Source organism: Triturus cristatus, chromosome 9 (assembly GCF_964204655.1).
Source record: "Triturus cristatus chromosome 9, aTriCri1.1, whole genome shotgun sequence".
Taxonomy (NCBI): domain Eukaryota; kingdom Metazoa; phylum Chordata; class Amphibia; order Caudata; family Salamandridae; genus Triturus; species Triturus cristatus.
Window position 1 is genome coordinate 1,024,959,114 of NC_140592.1, and position 19,095 is coordinate 1,024,978,208.

The window sequence follows — 19,095 nt, forward strand, 5'->3', positions numbered from 1 at the left end:
ATCTCACCACTTTCTTGGACTTCCTCCGATTTGTGAATTCTATGACCCTTTTTTTCTGTCTTTTGTTCGCTTCTTCCTAAATTATATTTATGGACCTTTTCCTTTTGTTATTGTTCTGCTCTTTTCTTGTTTTCTTTCACAATTCTTATCACGGGTTAGTTGCATGAAAGACTCCATAAGATTCGTAGAAATAGATACTATTTGAAAACTGTACCCTTATAATACAATTTGGGTCTTTGGTCAAAAGCTGGCTTTGTAAAGTATTTACGGGATTCTCGTTTTTTCTCACTTTCTTTCCGGATATCCAACACAGAGATATTACATCATATAATGAAATATGTCTAGTACAATATTGAGTGTTGGTTTGTACATTTTTTATTGACAGCCCTGAAGAAGTAGTTTATACGACGAAACACGTGTCGGCTGTCTGCATCAACAACATTCCCTACGTGTCAACATAATCAAGATTATCTTGGTCTTCTTGCTCTTTTTTGTACTTGGATGACAACGGTTTTGACTAGATACACAGAATGGTGTTATGTTTATTATTATTAAAACAACTGACAACAAGGTCAGTTGAGAAAATTGATAGTGGCTGTGCTCTGTAATTAATTAATTGTGGTTACGTGTATGGGAAAAAGTTTTTCCATACAAGGTAACCCTGGGTGAGTGGCACAGTGTTGTACATTGAGCACGCCCATTTACAGATTCTTACATTTGGACTTTTGGTAAACAGTACGGAGGTGCTGGCCGGTGCTTTCTCACCACTGCCATTCATGCTGTAACTGTCATCATCAGTATCACCTGCATCAATCTGAGGTTAGGGAGAGTGACAAGGTGTTATCTATAAAGTATCTTCTGTACTCACGTCCCCTTGCCCCTGCGGCACATCGTCTTCGAAGACGATCTGCAGTTCTGATCCGGATAGACATAGCTGAGGCCTGTTGTTCTTCGGACCCTGAGATCTCCTCTGTCTCGGAGTCTTCACTTAAGTGATCCGGTGTGACGTCTAACTACTGCATCTCTCGACGTCGAGCCTGACTATCACGGAGAGTTTTCTTCGCTCTGAAGGATCGGCACGCATCGCAGTCTTGTTCCTTGTGCTCAGGACATAAGCACAAATTATACACCTGATGTAAGTCTGTACGTGGATATTTCCTATGGCACAGAGGGCAGAATTTAAATGAAGTCCGTTCCATCGTCAAGGAGCCGAACAGGGATAGGCCGGAAGGCTGCCCACAATCTTCCAAACAAAATGGAGATTTGTGGATATTTGAGTCGAACCGTGGAGAAGGGAATCTAGTTAAGACAATACTGTTGAGGGTAGCAAATGCTCACCAGGGGAAACCCGAGGAACGATTCTGAAGTGGAGAGCATCAATACACGTCCAAACATGATGGCAGGGAAAAACAACAATGAGTCGATGCCCATGCGCACTATCACCGAAAGGAGTTGTCACCCTACCTCGTGACTGCAAAGACTTCTTCAAACAAAAACAACTTGCAGACATCCACACCCAACACTAGATGGCAGGAGTATGCAAAGCATGTGACCTACAGCAAACATGCCTCGAATTTTTTTTTCATGGAACTTCTGTGGGATGAGGACAGAATGGGGTTTCTTCGTACTCTGGTGGGGTATATGTGCTGGGGATTCTGGGGTCTAAAAAGCAACGTGGAGACTTGTGAAGAGTCTTGAGGGGATGATACTAGTGCAGGTTGAGACAGTAGAGGAAGGTGATTGACTAGAAGGAATGTAGGGAGTTGGAGTAGTGGCCGCATCCTTAAGCCCTTTAGACATTGACGTAGCTTTGGGAGAAATGCTTTGCGTAGGCTCGTCCTTGGCACAGGCTCTGCAGTCTGATGGCTTTGAAGACATTTTCTCTGTACTGGGCAGGATGAAAATGTGTTCCTGTATCTCATCCAGTTCCTCCTGAAGCTTTTCCTGGTTTGGTCACAGGTAGTTGTCGGAGCAGGCCAAAGGGTCTGGGCTCTGTTGCAATCTTTGGAGCATAGCTACGCACAGATGGAGCCTTTGGAACAGAAGGATGTTTCAGTTTTTCAGCTCCAGAGACCCAATAGTGGTGGTAGTGGGGCGGGTCGCGTCTCTTGGTTTATCCAGCTTCAGCTCTGATGCCTTACCTCAGTGACGACCAGAGCCCAAAGGCTTTGGAGGTGCTGTAGGCAGCAGCGTCTTGTGCAGCAGGCTTGAAGACCGAACCCCTTAAGCCAGCCTCCAAGTTCATGCACTTCACTGGTTTTGTTCCTTCCTGACAGGCTGCATCTAGTCCGTCAGCCAGCTTCCTTTCACCTCAGACATCTGTGAAGTTAGACAAGGGCCGTCACTCAGTCCCACTCTGTTCAATGCCAGCATCATCCCCATCCACGGAATCAACATCATATTCTATGCTGGTAACGCACAGCTCATATGCTTCCTCTCCCAACAAAACCCCAAACACCTGGACCATATGCATGTCCGAAATTACCAGATGAATGAAAACCAACTGCCTCAAGGTATACACAGACAAGACATAAGTAGTATCTTCAGCAAAGACAGCTCGCTCTGGAACTCTACCTTAAGGCCTGCAGTACTTAGACCAATACCTCTCCAGTTAACACATGCAATGAACTTCAGAATTGAAATATACAACCAACTCACCATGAGCGGATCAGTGAATGCAATGTCAGATTCCTGCTTCCCCACACCCAAGATGCTCAAGAAGATCTCCAAATGGCTACGCACCAACACTCGTAGAATCACCCAAGCTCTCCTCACCAGACGTTTGGCTACTGCAATGTACTCAATGCTGGAATCAACACCCAAATGACTAAAAAAACTCCAGACCAGGCGTAATTCTGCAGCTAAACTCAATTCACATCATCCAGTACCTCAAAGAGCTCCACTGGCTCCCAAACCTCAAATGAGCACTCTTCAATCTCTTCACACAAAGCTGTATATGCAGAACCAGGTCTGGTGAGTGCCTTCTACTTCGTTTCTAAAGCCTGGAATGACCTTCCAAATCTCGGACACAAAAAGAGCTAAAAAAACAAACTCTTGGAATAATTTTCTGCAACCTTTGCAGATTTGGTGCATTTCCCGATAAGGGTTTCAGTATTTCATCCATACAGCCAGACATGAGAGACCAATTTATAAGGAATTTGGGCAGTGCCAAAGGGGGGTTCTTCACATGCATATAAAGTGATTTGTGCACAGAGATATAGATCTTTAACACTTGCATTCTGTAGTAGTGACTCATCAAACCAAATCTGCATACTTGAACCGGTTTGCCTTTATTCGGGAAGCTGCATTTAGTCCAGTGAGACCTGTTTGCGTCAGTTGAACCGGCACTAAGGATCAACCTGTTGGATTCAGAGTTTGAGCAATCCCACATGGGGAACCAACATTAAGTCTCACAAGAGACTAGGACATACTGTAGCCAATATTGATTTTCCCATACATTTCACAATGTTTTAGACTCCTTGGAAAGTATTTCTTTGGCAGGCATAGATTACAAGTTTTGTGCAAGTCCCTTTGTACCAGCTTGTGGTGACTCTTGAGAGAATCTAAAGGAAATCTAAACGAAATGTAATCCAGCGTTTTGTTAACAGGTGTGATGAAGAGACCCTGGAATGACAGCTGGCGGTCAGCTAAATATATTCTGTCCCCTTTCTCCAGCCCCGACCTTTGGTAAAACCTCAGTTAGAAAAATCCTCTGTGGGTCTTCAACTCTGCTCTTTCGGCATCCCAGTGTTGTGAATGGATATCTCATTCAGGTCCAGAGAACAGATTTTTTATTTTTTTTGCAGACATTTATCACTATCCCTTCTCAGTGCTTTTGACATTAGCTAACCCAGCAATCTTGAAGTTGTTTAGGAACTCAACACCAAAAAACAGCATCAGAAACTGGCAAATGTGTACTGGGGAAACTGAGCTTACACTACTTCTATGAGAGATGAACATTACACTCTTGGACACAAAATAAAAACAGGGACTTTTCATGACCCAACAACTAGTCTCTCACAGAGCATGCACAGCTACAAGAGTTTCACACTTTAAAACACTTATTTAATAGCGTTCTGAGGTGTTTTGCTGTCAAGGTCACTACTTGTCTGAATTATTTTAAGAAGTCAATGATTTTACCTCAAGCAATTATGGTAAAAAGAAAATTGGAGAGTTACATTCTTAAATACCCATTTCAAAATCTACAATTGCTGAAAATAATCGGCACAAACTACACAAAAAACAAAAAGTTTACCTGCAAATGCGGGTTGATCAAATGCAGGGCGTTCAGGTTTTCGGTCATATCCCGACCTTTGAAAGCTATCGCGTCGCGAAGAAGGTTCTTTGATCTCTCTGTAAGGTGCCGCTCTGGAGGATGGTGTCGCCCTGAAACAGTAGAAAGGAGTAAGGCCTTAAACCAATTGCAGCAATTTTTCTCTTAAGATGTGATTAGAATTTAACTTTAGGAGAGGAAAATAAGTAACAGCAAAACGGATTGCATTTTCAGTATTAAAACCTGCTGTGCACTCGCCTAATGTTGGATTAAGAATATTACAGATGAAAAAGGAAAAGTCCCTAGTCTAGTGTACGGACCATGTGTTGTACTGCAATCATAAAATACTGAACCAAAATGAGGCATAAGTGGTATTTAGACCCTAGACATCAGTAAAATACAACTAGTAAAGTCAATGAGAACAATGATGCAAAAAAAAAAAACTTATTTTAAGAAAAATACAAATCAATTTTAATCATTACAGTTGAAAATACATATCCATTGTAAAATATTCAAAAGTGTTAAAACCAATCCATTGTTGCTACATTCTCTTGTTGAAAATCTCACGAAAGAACTACACAAAAGTCGACGTGGCGTTTCAATGTTTTAAAGATCAGACACCTTCAGGACAGTGTATTCTACAAGATTTAAAAATCAAGCATTAAACACATATCAAGATGAATTAATTATTTTTTCTTTCATTTACATTACATTTGTTATAGTTCAACAGTTTAGAATGAATATGCTACTTACCAGTATGCATCTGTTCTTGGCATGTAGGGCTGCTGACATTCATATCTGTGCATAGATCGCCGCCTAGTGTTGGGTCCGGATGTTTGCACGTTGTTGTCCTGGAAGAGTCTTCGAAGTATCCTGGGATAGGTGACTCCTCCCCTGGACTACAGTGCGCATGGGCATCCTCTCCATCCTCAGATTGTTTTTCGCCATTGTGGCAGTGATGGTGTAGATACAGAAAGTGATGACCATGCTATACAGTAATTCTGAGAGCTGCAGCTGCTACAGGCGCCGGGAAGGAGGGTGGGCGATATGAATGTCAGCAGCCCTACATGCCAAGAACAGATGCATACTGGTAAGTAGCATATTCAGTTCGAGGCATGTGGGCTGCTGAATTCATATCTGTGCATAGAATACATAGCAGTACCTCCTATTAGCGGCGGCCACCAGAGCCAGCTGCAGCGGTCTGAAAAAGAGTTTTGAGAACAGCCTGTCCTACAGCTGCCTGCTGTTTTGAGTGTACATCAACACAATAGTGTTTGGTAAATGTATGTATAGTGGACCATGTGGCTGCTCTACATATATCCTGTAAAGGAATGTTTCCCAGGAAAGCCATGGAGGCCCCTAACTTACGTGTTGAGTGGGCTCGTGGGGGAATCGTTAATGTGCGTTTAGCCTTTTGATAGCAAATTTGAATACATTTAACGATCCATCTGGTTATACCTGCTTTGGAGATGGTGTTGCCTTTGCGTTGTGGGGAAAAGGCAACGAAAAGTTGTTTTGTCTTCCTAAAGCTTTTTGTTCTATCTATATAGTACATGAGGGCTCTTTTGACGTCTAGTGTATGGAGCATTCTTTCAGCGACATTTTGTGGATTCTGAAAGAAAACAGGCAGTTCAATCGTTTGATTCATGTGCAACTGCGATATTACTTTAGGCATGAACTTGGGGTTGGTACGTAGTACGACCCTGTTTGCGTGAACCTGTATGAATGGCTCAAGAATGGTAAGTGCCTGGAGTTCACTAACTCTTCTCAACGAAGTGATTGCTACTAGAAAAGCCACTTTCCAGGTGAGGAATTGAATCTCACATGAGTGGAGAGGTTCGAAGGGTGGACCCATCAGTCGGGCCCTGGTGGTTTCCTTGAAAATGTCCTTTGCTGGCTTGAGGACACCTTTTAACATGGGCAGAGTCTTTACAGTCCTCTCGGAGGATGCGAAAGTGTCCACCAAGAAATCATCCTCGATAGTGTCTGAGTGGAGTTGCACTCCATGATTGGCTGCGGCACGTTCAATGAGGGCGTTGACTGCAGCAGTGTCCTCTGTGGGGGACGTTTTTGCGCCATAAAGTTGCGTGTCCTGTGTATCCAGAGCGGCACCTGGGTCTACAGGGTCATCCCAGACTTGATCAGGGTCTTGCTGTCCCTCAGGATCTATGTCCTCGGGGTAGGTGGTGTCGTCACCCACGTAGTCCTCCACTGCATCCGTGTCGGAGTGCGTTGGAGAGAATGATGGATCTGTGTAAGAGGTGTGGATGCGTTCATAAAGAACTGGTTCCAATTCCGCCGGCATTTTTTGTTTTAGAGGGATCCTGTAAGAGTCCAAAGCTTGCCCTTAAGTGATCTTCCGCTTTCGGAGCGTGAGCCTGCCGGTGTCGGCGTCGATGAAGTGGGACGGTGATGTCCCAGTAGCCGAGTGTTCGGTAGATGGGGACCTTGTCTGGGTAACGCGGGTTCTGATTTCGAACATTTTCGGCGCCGTGGATGGCGGCAAACCAAAGGTGATGTTAGCCGGTGCCGAAGGTGCCTTCTGTGCCCGTGTCGGTTCGGAGCCCGACGAGGTCTGGAGGGCTGCCTTTTCCCTGATGCGTTGCAAGGACGCTGCCACTTGTCGCACCTGGAACGCCGACGGTTCTTTGGAGCAGAGTGGTTCCGTAGAGGCAGGTGTGGACTTCTTCGAAGTGACCGGGTCATCGAGTCGAGGAGGGGTAGGAGCCGTCGACGGCGTCGATGAGTGTACCGTAGTCACTGCCTTCGAGGTGGATAGCGATGCAGTGGCTATTTTCACCTTGGTGGTCGGTGCCGATTGCTTCGGTGCCGGGGGCCGAGGCGCTTTGACGGTACCGACGGTTTTTCTTTTTGGGTCGGCGCCGACATCGGCTGCAGCGAGTTCGGCACCGAAGTCCCTTTTGGTGCGGTCGGAGCCGACGGGTTTGGCTGGCGTCGAAGGTGTGGTGGTCCTCGAGCCGACAACTGTCAGTTTCACTTTCGGTTTCTGTTTAACCGGTGCGATGATTGGTTTCGGTTTCGTGGTAGGGAAACCAGTCTTTTTAGATAACAATGGCTCTTGCTGTATGTCCGAGGCCGGGCCAGAGGGCGGGGCTGAAGAACCGCGGGATTGGTCTTGGGTAAGGCCCGAAGGCGATCCCTCGACCGGAGCCGTCGACTGACACACTGGGATAGCCTCAATTTGTACGGGTAGGCCTTGCTCCTCACCGGAGCTACCTTCTTCGGCCCCTAAGGCCTCATCGTAGTCTCCTACCTCGTCGTCGGCTTCTTCCCTGTGAAAAAAGCTCTTCATCGACCTCTTGCGATCGGGAACCGTGTTCGTAAGTGGGGCTGGAGGGTATATTTTCCACGCTTTCCACATCTTCGTCCTCGGTGCTGAAGATGTTGGTCGGGGCCGGTGCCGCTTGCTGCGCTTCCAGTCGCGCGGCGCGTCGATTCCGGAGAGTCTTCTTGGATCTGAATCGGGCACAGGCCATGCATTTCGATTCGTCATGATCCGGTGAGAGGCATTTGTTACACACCGGATGGACGTCGATATGGGGGTATTTGGCGTGGCAAACAGGACACCGCTTGAATGGGGTCCTCGATTCCATCGTCGAAGTTCGGTCGATGGTCGGATTTAATGGATCCGAAAAGTTGTTAAAGCCGTGAAAACTAGCCTGTAAACTGTCGATACCGATCAGGAACAGTACCGTCGAAAACTACATGCCTTTAGGCCTGAAAACTAAATTTTCCTAACTTGAGTCAAGATAAGCACATCCGAACCCAATGGCGGAAAAAAACAATCTGAGGATGGAGAGGATGCCCATGCGCACTGTGGTCCAGGGGAGGAGTCACCTATCTCAGGATACTTCAAAGACTCTTCCAGGACAACAACGTGCAAACATCCGGACCCAACACTAGGCGGCGATCTATGCACAGATATGAATTCAGCAGCCCACATGCCTCGAACCATCAATGTTTCTCTAGAAGTCTATTTTAGGTCTTACTCTTCAAATCTATTTACTAAATCATTGATTAAAAATGCAGCCTCGGGGGCGGAGTCAAGATGGCGACGGTGTAGGACGCTCTTCTCGGTCCCTCCGGCGCCAGTTCGGCACAGCATTGAATTGCGGCCTCCCGGGGACCCCTGAGACCTGCATGGGGTAGCGCTGGGGCTCCTGTGTTAGCGGAGGGAGTTTTGAGTCGTCGCCGCCGACACTGCAGAAGCGCCGTGACTTTCGCCCCGTGACGTCCTTTCTGCGGGACCAGAATATCTCCTACTCGTGGGGTCGTCCATTTTGGTTTATTTTCCGGTGGCGCAACAGGCTGGTTCAGGTCCGCTCTCTACGGGCTGCTAAAGATCTCCTTGGTTTGGACGACGGGTCCCCCCCGGTGGAGGGGGGGGGGGGGGGGACTCGCCGACGAGGCGGCGACGGCGCTCCTCCTCCTGGCAGCGAGTGGGGCGCCCTTTCGGCCCGGGACGACCAGACCCTGAGACCAGCGTTCAGGAGCGGGGTGCCGCGGTTGCTTCGGTGGCAAATGTTACTGATGCTGCCTCGCGGGACTCTTCTTCAGCTGCCTAGACCCTCGGGAGGCCTCGACTTGCTGGTTGCCGGAGGGCCATCCTCCTCTCAGGTACCACGGGGAATTGATGTACTTTGTGGGGAGACACCCTGGACCTGTTAATTGGAGAAGTGAGGGCGGAGGCTCAGCTTCATGGACATGGGGGATACCCACAGTGTTCCCTAGTTTGGGGTTGTTGGGTTTTTTCTTTTGTTTCCGTTTTTCTCTGGTGAGGTCCTGGTTGATGTGGTCCCCGGAGGGGGTGGGGGTGGTGGGGGGGGGGTTGGTTCGGTTGGGGTAAGGGGGGTCCAGTGGTGGCAGATGGGGGGGCGTGGGCGAGCTGTGCGGGGGTTGTGTGCTGTGTGGGGGATGAGAGCGGTCCTGGGGTGAGGGAGGGTGCGCGACCTGGCCCCAGACAGGGGAATGGGAGGCGGAAGTGGCTGGAGTTCACGTCCTATTTGTTACGGCAAGGCGCGGCGCGGCGACTGGTGGGAGAGTCGGCTGAGATGTATGACAACTTCGGAACTGGCCTTGAGGCTGTCTGGGCTGGGATTCGAGGGCAAAGGTTCCGTGAGGCGCAGCTGGTCCGGATTTGGAGAGGGGAGTTTGCTTGCGCTGGACGATGGGTGAGGGGGCTGGGGTGTGAGTGGGGAGATCTTATGGAGAAGAGTGAGGGGAGCAATACAGGATGCCTGTTACCTTAGGTACTTGGAATGTGAAGGGGCTGAACTCTCCCCAGAAGCGCCAAAAAGTCTGGAAATACATCCTGGATCATCACCTGGATGTGGTGGGGCTTCAGGAGACGCACCTATCCCGGCGGGACGAGTCACGCCTCAAACATCGGCAAATCCCTCTTATCTATAGGTCTTCGGCGGCGTCGAAGCACAGGGGAGTAGCCCTGATGTGTCGCTCGACCCTTCAGTTTCAGCCTCTGGGGATGCGGGGCGATAAGGAGGGCAGATGGCTCATTGTTAAAGGAGTGCTTCTCGGCAGGACTTGCACGTTTCTAGTATTGTATGCTCCCAATGCTGGGCAAAATAGGTTCCTCCTGGAACTGCTGCGCTCAGTGGAGGACTTTGTGGAGGGCGGATTCTTTATCTTGGGCGATTTCAATCTGGTCTGGGACAGGGACCTGGACTGTTCTCACCAGCGGAGAGCCGAGGCCGGCCTCTTCTCTAAGGAGGCACGTCAGCGGTTGGGGGAGCTCGGTTTATTGGACGGGTGGCAATCTCTGCATCCCGTCTCCCGTGATTATACTTTTTTTTCCCACGTGCACAACTCTTACTCCCGTCTTGACCATGTCTTTTATAGCCAGGGGTCCCTGAGGGAAGCAAAAATTTTTCCCCTCTCCGTCTCCGATCATAGCTTACTGGCGCTGGGCCTCCAGTGGGCACCGGAGGGGACGGTGCCACGACGATGGTTCTTCCCGGCGTCACTGGTACGGGACGAGTCTTCTTGCATGGCCCTCCGGAAGGCGATTCGAGACTTCTTTCAGCTCAACCCGGTGCGGGACACCTCGAGTTTCATAACCTGGGACGCCTTTAAGGCGTCGGTCCGGGGTAGTTGCTTGGCCCTTAATGCGGCACTTAACCGGCAGCGGAGGGTGGAACGGGAGGCGCTGGAGAAGGAGCTTCTAATATCGGAGCAGGCGCCTAAGGCTAACCCGTCCAGACAGACGTTGCGCTCCCTCACTGCTCTTAGGGGCAAGCTACGGGCCCACTATAACAACAGAGCGGAGTTTACTCTCCTGAAGCTCCGCCATCTTTCTTACTCCCAGGGAAATAAGGTGGGGAGGCACTTAGCCCGTCAACTGCGCCGTAAGCGGGAGAGGGAGTACATAGGGGGCGCGCGGGATCCCGCTGGCCTGCTGCAGCACAACGACGCGACCAAGGCAGAACTCTTCAAGAACTTCTATGCGACATTGTACTCGGGGGACGTCCTGGACCCTACGGCTCAGGAGGACTATCTGCGCGCTCTTTCGCTCCCCCGCGTGTCTTCCGAGTGGAATGAGCTACTCTCTGCCGCCATTACTAGGGAGGAAGTACTGGATGCCATTAAATTCTTGAAGCCCAACAAGGCACCTGGTGCGGACGGGTTCACGGCCCTTTTCTATCAGACCTTTGCGGGAGAGGTCTGTGAGTTCCTGGTTGGCCTGTTTAACGATATGGCTAACTCGGGGGTGTCCTCAGCCTCCATGGCGGAGGCGGTCATATCGGTGATCCCCAAAACCGGCAAGGATCCCTCTGTCTGCTCGTCCTTTAGGCCGATAGCCCTGCTCAATCTAGATGCTAAACTCTACGCTTCTATTCTTGCGTCGCGCTTACAGGACTTGATGCCGGTACTGATTCACCCTGACCAATCAGGTTTCATCAAAGGGCGGCAGACTCATGAGAACACCAGAAGGGTGGTCCATCTTATCGAGAAGGCTAACCGATTTCACATCCCGGCGGTGCTGGTTGGGCTGGATGCCGAGAAGGCGTTTGACCGGGTGGACTGGCAGTTTATGTTCCGAACCCTCCAAGCTTTTGGATTCTCAGACAGGTTTGTGACCATGCTTAAGGCCAACTATAGCAGCCCCAGATCTAGAGTCGCGGTTAATGGGTACATGTCCCCCTTTTTCCCGCACTCGCGGGGTACGCGGCAGGGCTGCCCCCTTTCCGCTTTGTTGTTTGCCCTGAGTACCGAACCTCTACCAGTGGCAATCCGGGAACACCCGGATATTCGGGGACTGTCCTTCACAGGGGAGCAACATAAGATCTCTCTGTTCGCGGACGACGTCCCCCTCTCCCTTGCTGATCCCCAATGTACAGACGGCCCTGGCGCAATTCGAAGGGGTGGCGGGATTTCGGATCAATTATGGCAAATCTTACATCCTCAATCTCACGCTCTCATCGGCGGAGGTGGACCGGCTTCGACCGCTCACGCCTCTATCGTGGTCTCACTCCTACCTATTGTATCTAGGGGTCCGCTTGACCCCCACGGTAGGCAATCTGTACGCGGCTAACTTCCCCCCACTCCTGGCGAGTATCCAGGCTGACTTGCAGCGCTGGAAGCCGCTGTTCATCTCCTGGCTGGGTAGGATCCATGCGATCAAGATGTCGCTCCTACCAAAGCTCCTATATCTCTTTCAGGCTCTCCCTATTGTCCTCGACGGGGACTTTTTTCGACGCGTAAAGACTCATGCTCCACTTCGTGTGGCAGGGGGGCAGGGCTCGTTTTTCCTTTACCACTCTTCGGCGACCGCGGACGGAGGGGGGGGATGGGCCTTCCTGACATGCATCTCTACTATAAAGCTGCGCAATTGAGGGTCTTGGTGGAGTGGACCCAGCCACTCTCGGAGAAGCATTGCCTTCACATGGATAGGAGAGTGGCGGGTCGCACGATCTGGGACCTGGTGTGGAAACCTAAGGGGGACAGGCCCAAGAATGCTTACCTTAGCACCCCCACTGGCACCGCCCTTAAGATCTGGGATACGGTCTCAGGGGACGACCGCTGGACTACTTTTCCATCGCCCTTCACTCCCATCCATTTTAATCCGGCTTTTCCGCCTGCGCTTCGGGAGGGCCCCTTTGACGCTTGGAGGGAGGGAGGATGCCTAGCCCTCACGCATTTGTTCCATGGCACTGCCCCGCTGACTTTCCCGAATTGTGGACGAGACTATGGGGTTGCCGAGACGGAGAGGTTTCGTCATGGCCAACTGCTACACTGGGCCCTGTCCCCGGCGGTTCGGGAGGCGGCGACTCGGCCGCCTACCCCCTTTGAAGCCTTTCTATCCCGCACTTCCACTATGCGTGGGGCTCTCTCTTTCATTTATAGCCATCTCCTGACCACAGCTGTCTCGCCCAGGCCGCGGTATATGGGTCAATGGGAGGGCCTTGTGGGGCATGACATCACGGATGAGGAGTGGTCCCACTTGTGGCGGGACCTGGCCAGATTTAATCACTCGATGGATCTTCGGGAGGCACATATTAAAACTATGATGGATTGGTACCTCCCCCCTGCTAAGCTTCATCGTATTTTCCCTAGCTCCTCAGATAGATGTTGGCGGGGCTGTGGCCTGTTGGGGGACTTCCGCCATATCTGGTGGGACTGCCCGGTTATACGCCCGTATTGGGAAGAGATTTTGTCCCATATTAAGGACATCCTTGGGTATCCGATCAAGAACTCTCTGGAGCACGTGCTGTTGGGCCTTTGGGACCCGCTTTTGGAACATCAGACGCGGGCAGACAAGCAGATCTTTTGGCTCTGTATAGGAGCGGCTAAAGTCACTCTGGCGGCGGCCTGGAAAAAGAGGGAGGTCCCAGCGATTTCATTGTGGCATGCGAGATTATGGAAGTTGTTGAGCATGGAGCGTATGGCGGATATATTTCTAGGGGACTTCAAAAACTTTGTTTTCCGTTGGGGGCCGTTGGTGCGCTTCCTTTCTCGAGGGCTTCCGGCTGCTGTGTGCCCGCCGTCGATCCGAGCCCTCCATCTGTTTCAAGTGTGACTCTCATTAGACGTCTGCTATGGTGTGGATGTGTGCTGCTACCACTGGAGGGGGTGGGGGAGGGGGGGCGGTTGGGAAGGGGGGGGGGGGGGGGGGAGTTCTATTGGTTTTCTTTTTTTAGTTTTGGTTGAATGTTGTGCCAGTCCTCAATGGCAGGAGGGGAGAGCCTACAATTATGGGTTTGGCTGGTCCGACCCCGGTAATTTGCAGGTTGTTGAGTGCTCTGGATGGGTGGCCTTCAAACGCCTGTGTAGCCTCTGGGCTGACGACCTGGACTTGGTCCCTCTTCATCTCCGTTAGATTGTTGCGTAGCTGGGACGGACTCCAGGACTGTTACTAGTCATAGCGGCCCCCCTCCGCTTGTGCATCTCCCCTGCGTGGGAATTGTGGCGGGACTGCCGCATGTTTCCTTTTTGCTTTTGTTTTTGCTTTCTTGAAAAAATAAAAACACCTTTGACAAAAAAAAAATGCAGCCTCAGGGAAAATACACATTCTACTAGGTTTGTACAGTATTACAAAATGTTAAAACATACAGCTTTTTTTTTGCAAAAGCACAGTCTTGAACAGATTTCTAAAATGAGTATAACACCAACACATGATCCATTTTTCTGTTAACCTACCTAATGAAAATAAACTCCGTATCCCTCGTTTGGTTCAAATGGGACACGTTCTTTCCGACTTGTATACAGACGGAAAGAAGAGTACCCTACAAAAATTTTTTTTTTAGAATCTTTCGCGTGCTAAATAAGAAGCGCAGGTACATATGTTTTTCACTTCTCATTTTCATGTTAATAAACGATGCGTAGCAAGCTGCCTACCTTTTTATGTGGTACTATGTTCAAATATGCAACGTTCGTAGGAGCTACAGTTTAGAGCTTGTCACTGTATGTTAGCATACTTAAGAGAAACGAAACATAACTTTATCAAATTGCAAATCTTTCTGACAACAGGATTCAACTAAAAAGGATAATGTGCTTATCAAATATTAACTTCATCCCAAACATAAGTGAGCCGTGTGAGAAAGTGCCATCTTTCTTGCATGGTATGCCCCCACTTTTTGCTGAATTGCTGAATGTACTTTGAGTGTGCCCTGAACTCCTGCCAATCAGGTGCCCAGGGCCTATGTTCCTTCCCTAAAACAAACCAAACCCAAATTGCCAAACCCTGGCCACTTGTCAGCCCCTGCAAATGGTACCCTAGGTACCCAGGGCCTTGTGACCAGGGAAGGCCTCTAAGGGCTGCAGCACTCCTTGTCCCACCCTTAGAGGCCCTGTACCCTTACACACACACTGCCTTTGCAGGCTGAGTGTTTGGGTGCAAGACAAAAACAAAGTCGACATGGCACACATCCCTGTGTGCCATGCCCATCACCTACACTGCCATGGCATACATCAGTCAACCCTCTAGCGGTGTGCCTTATGCCAATGGTGTGGGCACAGGAGCAGGAGCCCTGTGCCCCTACAGTGCCCAGGTCCATTCCTGAGCACTGTAAGTGCAGTGCTGCCATTTAAGAGTACATGGTGCTGAGAGCTCGTCAAACACAAGCTCCACAGCACCATAATGGCAACACTAAAGACTGAGAAGTTTGGAATCAAACTTCTCAGCACATTAAACCCACACTGATGCCAGTGTGGGATTTAATGTACCCAGCACCCCAGAAGGCATCTTAGAGGTGTCCCCTTAAACCTAACCTACAATCCACGTCTGCTCTGAGGCTGCCACCCAGCAGACATGTTGCTGGACCCCTGGGTAGGAGAGCCCCTGCTCTCCTGGGCCTGCAACAACAATGCACATCCTGGGCGAGGTGCTAAATCTCCTCCCCCAGGATGGGCAGGGGGAAGCTTCAAAGGCATGCCACCTCTGTGAGCTTCCCCAGGCCCCTGCAACCCCCCACTCTGGCGGGAAGCTTTGGCCGGAAACCCCAAATAAGGACAGGGGATGTGCCAGCCTGCCAACCCCACCCCTCAGGTGGGGGAGGCGAGGTGAAGCACATCTCCGGGCTCTCCCAATCTTGGAAGATGGGGAGCGCTACCCTATCAGGATTAGGCTACTGCCCCCCTCCCACAGGAGAGAGGCAGGATAGGGGGTGTACCCACCCCAGGACAGGGACCCATTGGTCCCTGCCCTTCACCTACCTGTAACGCCCCTAAATCTAGTATTTAGGGGCACCCTGAACCTTCCTTCCCGAGATTGCAGATTCCAAACTACGAAGAGCAGGAAGAAAGAAGACCTGCCCTGCAGCTGCTGAAAAGAGGAAGACACCAACTGCTTTGGCCCCAGCCCTACCGGCCTGTCGACCCTCGAACCTGCTGCTGCTCCAGCCCGGCATCTCTTGTGGCTAGCAACCTCACCAACCCCAGAGGACCTGGCTACCTTTTGGCTCTAAGCCCCTGGGACTCCCATGAGTAGAGGCTCTACTCGAAACCTATCTAACCCCTGGCAGCAGCCCGGAACCGCGAACCCAGTACACTCTGCACCAGCCGAGCCTGGCCAGTGCCGGAGTGAACAAAGTCCCTGAGGACGACCCCAGGGCGACTGTGGTCCCGAGTCCGGCACCCAAGGACCTCCCTCGACAATCCTGAAGAAGCCTGCAGCCTCAGAACCAGGTGCCCCCCCCCCCCCCCCAACCACTATCAACAGAGGGTAAGATTTCCCGACACCTAAAGGCACACCTGCATGCGGCGCCCCACGGCCCCCTGTGTCCAATCCCGGGGTACCTACCTATCCTCAAACTACCCAACTTACCTCTCGAAGTGGTGGTGGCACCTGAAGAGTCCTCGTCCCCGAGCTTGCAGTCTTTTTCCAAACCGGAGATTTCCCATAGAAATCAATTGAGCGCCCGACGGCTCAAAAGCACCCTGCACCCAGCCGCCCGAGTGGCCCTGGCCGTGAAAACTCTACTCTAACCTACTTCCCCACTTGCCCTGAGTAAGTGACCAGGAGCCCAGCTCCCACAGCCGCGTGGCTTGCCAGACAGCAGCCACCAAACCAGGCCCCCCTATCCCTCATAGGATAACATTGGGCCTAACTCTCTCTACACCCGGCCGCCCTAGAGTCGCTGAGAGTGAAACAACTATACCTACCTGACCCTGGGAGACCCTTGAGTCTGTGCCCAGAACCTCAACTCTGCCAGTCGAGTACTTACCCTTAAACCGCAAACTCCATTTTCCTCATAGGGTAACATTGACTGGCTTTTTCCTGAAATTTCTTCTAAGTGTGGACTTTTGAAATCTTCAAATAATCACGAAAAATCAGCCGAGTGACAAAAACGAATTTACTCACCTGCTCTTAGGTGAGCTCCCAGTGCTGTATCTTGGTGCCCAGCACTGACTCTGAAAAGTACCCACAACTATACTTACCTTTAACTCATTCTCCTTCCATAGGAAACCATTGGCTGCTTTTCTGTGAAATTTCTTCTAAGTGTTGATTTCTGCAATTTCTAAATATTCTTCAAAAATCGTATAACATCTGAAAACGTAATTACTTACCTGTTTTGGATAAAGGTCCCAGTACTGAGTCTAGGCACCCAGTACTGGATTACAAAAGTAACGATAACCTACTGTACCTGTAACCTAAATTTTCTTCCATAGGGAATCATTGATTGTTTGCTCTGAAATATTTTCAAAGTGCTAACTTTTAAAATAGCTAAATATTAGTTAAAAATCATTACAGTACCAAAGTCGACTTTCAACAACTGATTCTGAGAACTGACCCAGGACTGGATCTAGGATCCATGCCTGAATTACAAAAGTAATCTAAAGTAATCCGTTGCATACAATTTGAATTTATCATTGAGCTCAATGTATTGTGTTTAGAAATCGAGTTGTCTACTGCAACTATATGTAACTGTTTACTAAAAAGTTAATTGCATATACAAAAGTATTTTTATGAAACATCTCCTGTCGAGAAAGTATATTTTAATTCCAAGTGTTGGTTCTAAAATAAAACAAGCATATATTTTTTATATACAAACCATTGGCCTAGAGTTCAGTTATTGAGTGTGTGGAACTATTTGCTGACTGTGTGTGTACAACAAATGCTTTACACTGTCCTCTGATACTGCCTTACTGCTCGACCAGGCTACCACTTTGGAGAGTAAGGTTATATCTAACTTTAACCTCTGTTAAACCCGACGTCGACGTCGATTTTCTCTTTGCAGCATGACTTCCCCTTGACTCCTCACCTCTCAGCGACGATCCCGCCGCTGGAGTCTTCGACGCCGAGCCCGACGTCGATGGAGAGCAAACAGGGACCAACTGCTTCGACGTCGACCGTTCTGCTAGGCCATACAGCCTAATCCTCTCCCTCTCCTTTAAAGTCCTTTTGGAAAGGTCTTCACAATGACGACATGTTGCTGGAGAGTGAGAGTCCGGCAGACAGATGATACACACCTCATGTGTGTCTGACGCAGCCTTCTTTTTTCCACAAGATGGGCATGGAACAAATAAAGAAGGCATTTTTCTGACAAAATGGTTGAAAAATCAGTCAGAAAAACACAGGATACTGACTTCCTCACAGAAATTGTAAGAAGAAGTCCAAAAAAAATCTTAAAGTTGTTATAATTTTTGACTAAAGAGTCAAAAAAGAAGAGAGCTGAATTCCAGGGTCCTGACTGAAGGAGCCGGAAAGAACAACTGACCTAACTGTCACCCCTGAGGCATGATGGGATATGGAAGTCAGGGCTGCCTTAAAGGCACGGTGCCAGTTTTTACCTGTACAGGGCTTTTTAGTCTCTATGGTATTGTATTGCAATGCAGCCTGCAGGCTGGCAATGTGTTATACATCTGTGTTTTTCCACAGTTTGTTCTCTTTATTTTTTGCTTTCTCATGAGTGTTTACCTCATTAAAAAAAAAAAAAAAAAAGAGATTTGGGTGTATTGTTATACCTTTATACATATATATAGATATATGTGTGTTATTGGATGTGTATATTTACATTGCCTAGCCTTTTATGGGAGCTGCATTTGCTTGGAAAAAATGATATATGTTTATACATATACAGAGCTGTATATATGTATGTTTTTTACATATATAATTTTATTATTTCCGGGGTCCCCGCACATGGGCGGGAATATTCAGTGCTTATGACTATTGATGAGGATCCCCTGGAAGAGAACAAATGCTTTACACTGTCCTCTGATACTGCCTTACTGCTCGACCAGGCTACCACTTTGGAGAGTAAGGTTATATCTAACTTTAACCTCTGTTAAACCCTTGGGGTCTGTGGACTCTGTACACCCTGTACCTATTAAGGAACGGTATATACAGAGCCACTTTCTCACAGGAACCAGTGGAGGGATACGTGCCAGCTTGAAACAGGTTCAATAGGCAGACAGTGCCAAAGGCAAACCCACCAGCGGGACTGGAGACATCAGTGAATCCTTGAGGTCTAAAAGTGCATCAAAGGGACCTGGAAGCGTGATATATATCTATATATATATATAGATATATATATATATATATATATATACACAGCATGGCCTCATTAAAGCCTCAATTTGCTGCAACGCTGGCGATGGATCCAGCAATTCAGCATGCATTGAGGCCAAGCTCAAAATTGGCTCTTCGGGCGTTTGGGAGAAAGACCGAGACGATGCTGCTGCACCATCTCTTCAGTGTAAGAACAGTGGAAAGGGGCAGATTCCTGCTTTGACTTTTTGTGCTCCGACTTACCCAAAGTCTTCGATCATGAGAACCTGCAGCACAAACGACTGGGAGAGCGGGAAAGGGGCCTTCTATTTAACTTCAGCCAGTCACAGCACAGTCT

The 19,095-nt window shown here is 49.3% G+C and overlaps 1 protein-coding gene across 2 annotated transcripts in view; it reads right to left on the reverse strand.

Annotated features, from left to right (window-relative positions):
- YLPM1 (YLP motif containing 1) overlaps positions 1–19,095 on the reverse strand; it is an 820,959-nt gene that overhangs the window by 470,165 nt on the left and 331,699 nt on the right. For both annotated transcript variants that reach the window (XM_085626748.1, XM_085626747.1), the window contains exon 9: positions 4,256–4,386. In XM_085626748.1, coding sequence (XP_085482874.1) covers positions 4,256–4,386 — 131 coding nt within the window. The remainder of the gene's footprint in view (positions 1–4,255; positions 4,387–19,095) is intronic.